At 39.8% G+C, this 4,258-nt stretch overlaps 1 protein-coding gene across 1 annotated transcript; it reads left to right on the forward strand.

The window, feature by feature from the left end:
• The first annotated feature begins 2,949 nt into the window (after positions 1–2,949).
• Positions 2,950–3,888, forward strand: LOC129505099 (olfactory receptor 52A1-like). The gene has a single exon (XM_055318039.1). The coding sequence runs from the start codon at positions 2,950–2,952 to the stop codon at positions 3,886–3,888; it is 939 nt and encodes a 312-aa protein (XP_055174014.1).
• Positions 3,889–4,258: the final 370 nt, after the last annotated feature.

Consider the following 4,258-nt stretch of genomic DNA (forward strand, 5'->3'; position numbering starts at 1 on the left):
AAATGATTACAGAGATATTAGCTGTGGATGGACCCAAGAGGGTTTCATTCTGAGCTGCTGGGCCCCTCCTACCCTGGACTAGTGGCTAGGAAATCTCTCAGTCCATGTTCAGACCTCCTCCTCCTCCACATTCACTTGGGAACATTTTAATTGGTGGCAATAAGCTTTCTTCAACACTTTGAGCTCAATAAATTTATGCTGCTGTCTCAGCATAAATAAGACAGATCTTACTGTGAGTTTTGTTGGAGAATGAATCCACTAATATGATCTCAGACAGACTTACAGAAATGGTAGCAAGTCTGCCTTGCAGGAACAGAAGAAAAGAAGGAAAGACTATCCCAGAGATGTCCATATATTAGATATGGTCCCAGAAGTAAATGGATCAGAGGTCATGGTATTGACAAAGGCTGTTACAAAGGGTGTAGACAGAAGGAAGAGGCACTATCCAGCACAAGATACCAGGAAATGAGGCCAGAAGCTCAAAAGGAGGAAAGGTGGATGACAGGTAAGCAATGAGGATAATGCTGTGAAAACTGATGATGGTCTTCAGGTGTTGGGTAAGGAGTTGGTTCCCAATAACAAAGGGCATGGAAGATGGAAGTCTCACTATCCCCAAATTTATTCCATACTGTTTCACTACCAGCTTTTCCAATGATAAGCAATCTTTCCCACCTGTCCTTAACTCACTTACATCCTCCCCTATCTGCCTCCTCAGCATCTGTACCTGTCAGGTAATGCTCACATGGCAGCTTATTTCTCTTGACTAAATCAGACAATGTGATTGTTACTAAAGGATTCCTATTCTAATTCTGATTAACTATGAGGAAGGAAAAAGTCAACCCTATGAGAAACAGTCTGTGACCCGTGGATATACAGAATGAGGGACTGGAGAGCAAAGCTGTAGAAATTAAGGACTTAGTTGATTTACTAGTCTATTCTAAATACACGTTGGCTGATGCAGCCTTTCTTCATCAATGATCCCTATGATCTTTCACTAGACTTTTAGCTACATAAATCGCAGCTGTTCTTGAACTACTGGCATACTTCATGACTTTGGTTATGTGGTTTGTTGACCATGAGCTTGCTGACATAAGGCAACAGTGTTGGAGAGTCTAGAAAAGAATGAAATCCTGAACCTTGTATTTTACAGGATGTCAAATATTTTTCTATTGTATACCTTGAGAATTTCTTGATTTTTAGATACACAATTTTTAAAGGAAATTATTTTTTATCATAGAAGAACTCTCATATAGGACTACGAGCCTATGTTTTTAGAAAATTCAGTCATCTGTGAATTGAGGCAATTAAATTTTCTATTTGCTCTATAGCCTTCTCCTGACTCATTTCTGATGTCCAAGGTCTGCCTTCTGTCTTCCCTTCCTACTACTAGATTGGACTCCTTTTAAGGAATCAACCATTTTACCCCTTATTTTCTACTTATTTTTGGTGCTTAAACTCATAAAATGACTGAACCATTAAATGGTGTATATATAGGGGATCCCTGGGTGGCGGAGCGGTTTAGCACCTGCCTTTGGCCCAGGGCACGATCCTGGAGACCCGGGATCGAATCCCACATCGGGCTCCCAGTGCATGGAGCCTGCTTCTCCCTCTGCCTATGTCTCTGCCTCTCTCTCTCTCTCTCTGTGACTATCATAAATAAAAAAAAATTAAATGGTGTATATATAATTAAGCATCAACAAGCCTTAATTTACTAATCTTTTACTAATGGTAAATCTAAACACTTTAAAACCTAGAAACTAACCTCCATCCTGACTACATTACTGATTACCTATGTTGTGTAGTCAGCAAGAATGAGTCCTCTTGCTTTTTCTACATTGTTACTCTGGATTTCCTTGCCTCATAGATATTTCTTGCCTCTAGTAATTCTGAAACCTGTATTATAGTATTTCTGCCATTTTAAGGGTACAACTCCTTTTATGGAATTCCAAAGTTAGAAATATAGATAAAACAAATACAGTTTTACTAAGAATGTAAAAAATAGTATGGAATTTTGATACAAATAGTAAAAATTGCATGGATTTAAATAATCTTTTCTCAAGTTCTACCTCACATTCTTTTTTTAAAATAATAAATTTATTTTTTCTTGGTGTTCAATTTGCCAACATACAGAATAACACCCAGTGCTCATCCCATCAAGTGCCCCCCTCAGTGCCCATCACCCATTCTCCCCCACCCCCCGCCCTCCTCCCCTTCCACCACCCCTAGTTCGTTTTCCAGAGTTAGGAGTCTATATGTTCTGTATCCCTTTCTGATATTTTCTACCCATTTCTTCTCCCTTCCCTTCTATTCCCTTTCACTATTATTTATATGTCCTCACATTCTTTTGAAAGGACATCCACTCTTACATAGACCTGTAATGTATAGATACAGATACCTAAGTATATTATGCTCTTAGGTGGAGGTGTTTCTATCCCTTTTCTCTTTCATAAAAGTTTTTGATACCACTATACTGTAGAGTGCGACTACTTGCAGGTCCAGACTAACAGTTCCTGACTCAGAGACAGTGGGGAAAAAATAGAGGACCAAGGATTAGCTGCAAGTTGGAATAGGTAGAGACTTATCAAAATATGATTAATGAATAATTAATGTACAAGCAAAATAAACAAGTACAATTATTTTGTCCACAGGTCCAGAGGACACAACAGACAGGTCAGCACTTGATGATCTGGTGGTTCTAATGCATTTAGCCTTTCATGCACATAACCTCTTAATATGAACTAATGATTGGGGATGCCTCTCCTCAAAACTGTGGGATCTATGGATCTCTCTTTTTCCTTAAATAATACGCATGATGTGGATGATATGATCTTAGACTTCAGCCAAAATCAGAGAGACTCACTATGATGACCTTGGACAAAAGTAGAAGTTGAAAAGAAGAGTTCACTGACTGAGACACTTTTCATTTGCTTCTGGAGACCCAAAGACATTATGTCCATCTCCAACATTACAATCTTCATGCCTTCGGTGTTGACACTAATAGGGATCCCAGGCCTAGAGTCTGTGCAGTGCTGGATTGGGATTCCATTCTGTGCCATGTATCTCATTGCTATGATTGGAAATTCCTTGCTTCTGTTCATCATCAAATCAGAGCGCAGCCTCCATGAGCCCATGTATATTTTCCTAGGCATGTTAGGAGTCACAGATATTGTACTTGGCACAAGCATTGTGCCCAAGATGCTTGGAATTTTCTGGCTACATGTACCAGAGATTTATTTTGATTCCTGTTTGCTTCAAATGGGGCTCATCCACACATTTGAGTGCATAGAGTCAGGCATCCTCCTGGCCATGGCCCTGGACCGTTATGTGGCCATCTGTTATCCACTCAGACACAGTGGCATCTTCACCCACCAGCTGGTGGTCCAAATAGGGGCTATGGTAACACTCAGGGCTGCCATTCTGGTAGCCCCGTCTTTAGTACTCATAAAGTGTCGGTTTCAATTTTATCATACAACCACCATCTCCCACTCCTACTGTGAGCATATGGCCATTGTGAAACTGGCTGCAGAAAATGTGCGGGTCAACAAAATCTATGGCTTGTTTGTGGCATTCGCTGTTGCAGGGTTCGACCTCACCTTCATCACTTTGTCCTACATACAGATATTTATCACAGTTTTTCGTTTACCCCAGAAGGAGGCCCGCTTGAAAGCATTCAATACCTGCATCGCCCACATCTGTGTTTTCCTCCAGCTCTACTTCCTCGCCTTCTTCTCCTTCTTCACTCATAGGTTTGGTACTCATGTCCCTCCTTATATCCATATCCTCTTTTCTAGCCTCTACTTGCTGGTCCCCCCATTTCTTAATCCACTTGTTTATGGTGCCAAGACCAAGCAGATCCGCATTCACGTGGTAAAGATGTTCTGTTCCTAAAATCCACAGTGATTAACACCTTTAGCCTTCCCCTCTCTGCAATAGTAACAATCTCTCAAAACTAAATAAAACAGCAAAAAGACATGTTGTTTGTGATGTTTGAGTATTCTATTAATTTTTTTTGTGAAATTTGCCTGTATTTTGTATGGTTGTTACATCATAGCCCGTGACACCTCTGCGTCAGTGGGATTTACAACCTACTGGGTAATTAGAATGAGAAATGTTTAAAGAGCAAAATAGTTAAAATATGTCATTTCCTTTTTAAAAATTTTTAGTTACTGATTGAACTTTATCCTTTAAGTATGCTTCTCTAGAAGAATTCACAAATATGTATATCTCAGTGAATATAATTGCACCCAATACTCATTCT

Source organism: Nyctereutes procyonoides, unplaced genomic scaffold (genome assembly GCF_905146905.1).
Source record: "Nyctereutes procyonoides isolate TBG_1078 unplaced genomic scaffold, NYPRO_anot_genome, whole genome shotgun sequence".
NCBI lineage: Eukaryota > Metazoa > Chordata > Mammalia > Carnivora > Canidae > Nyctereutes > Nyctereutes procyonoides.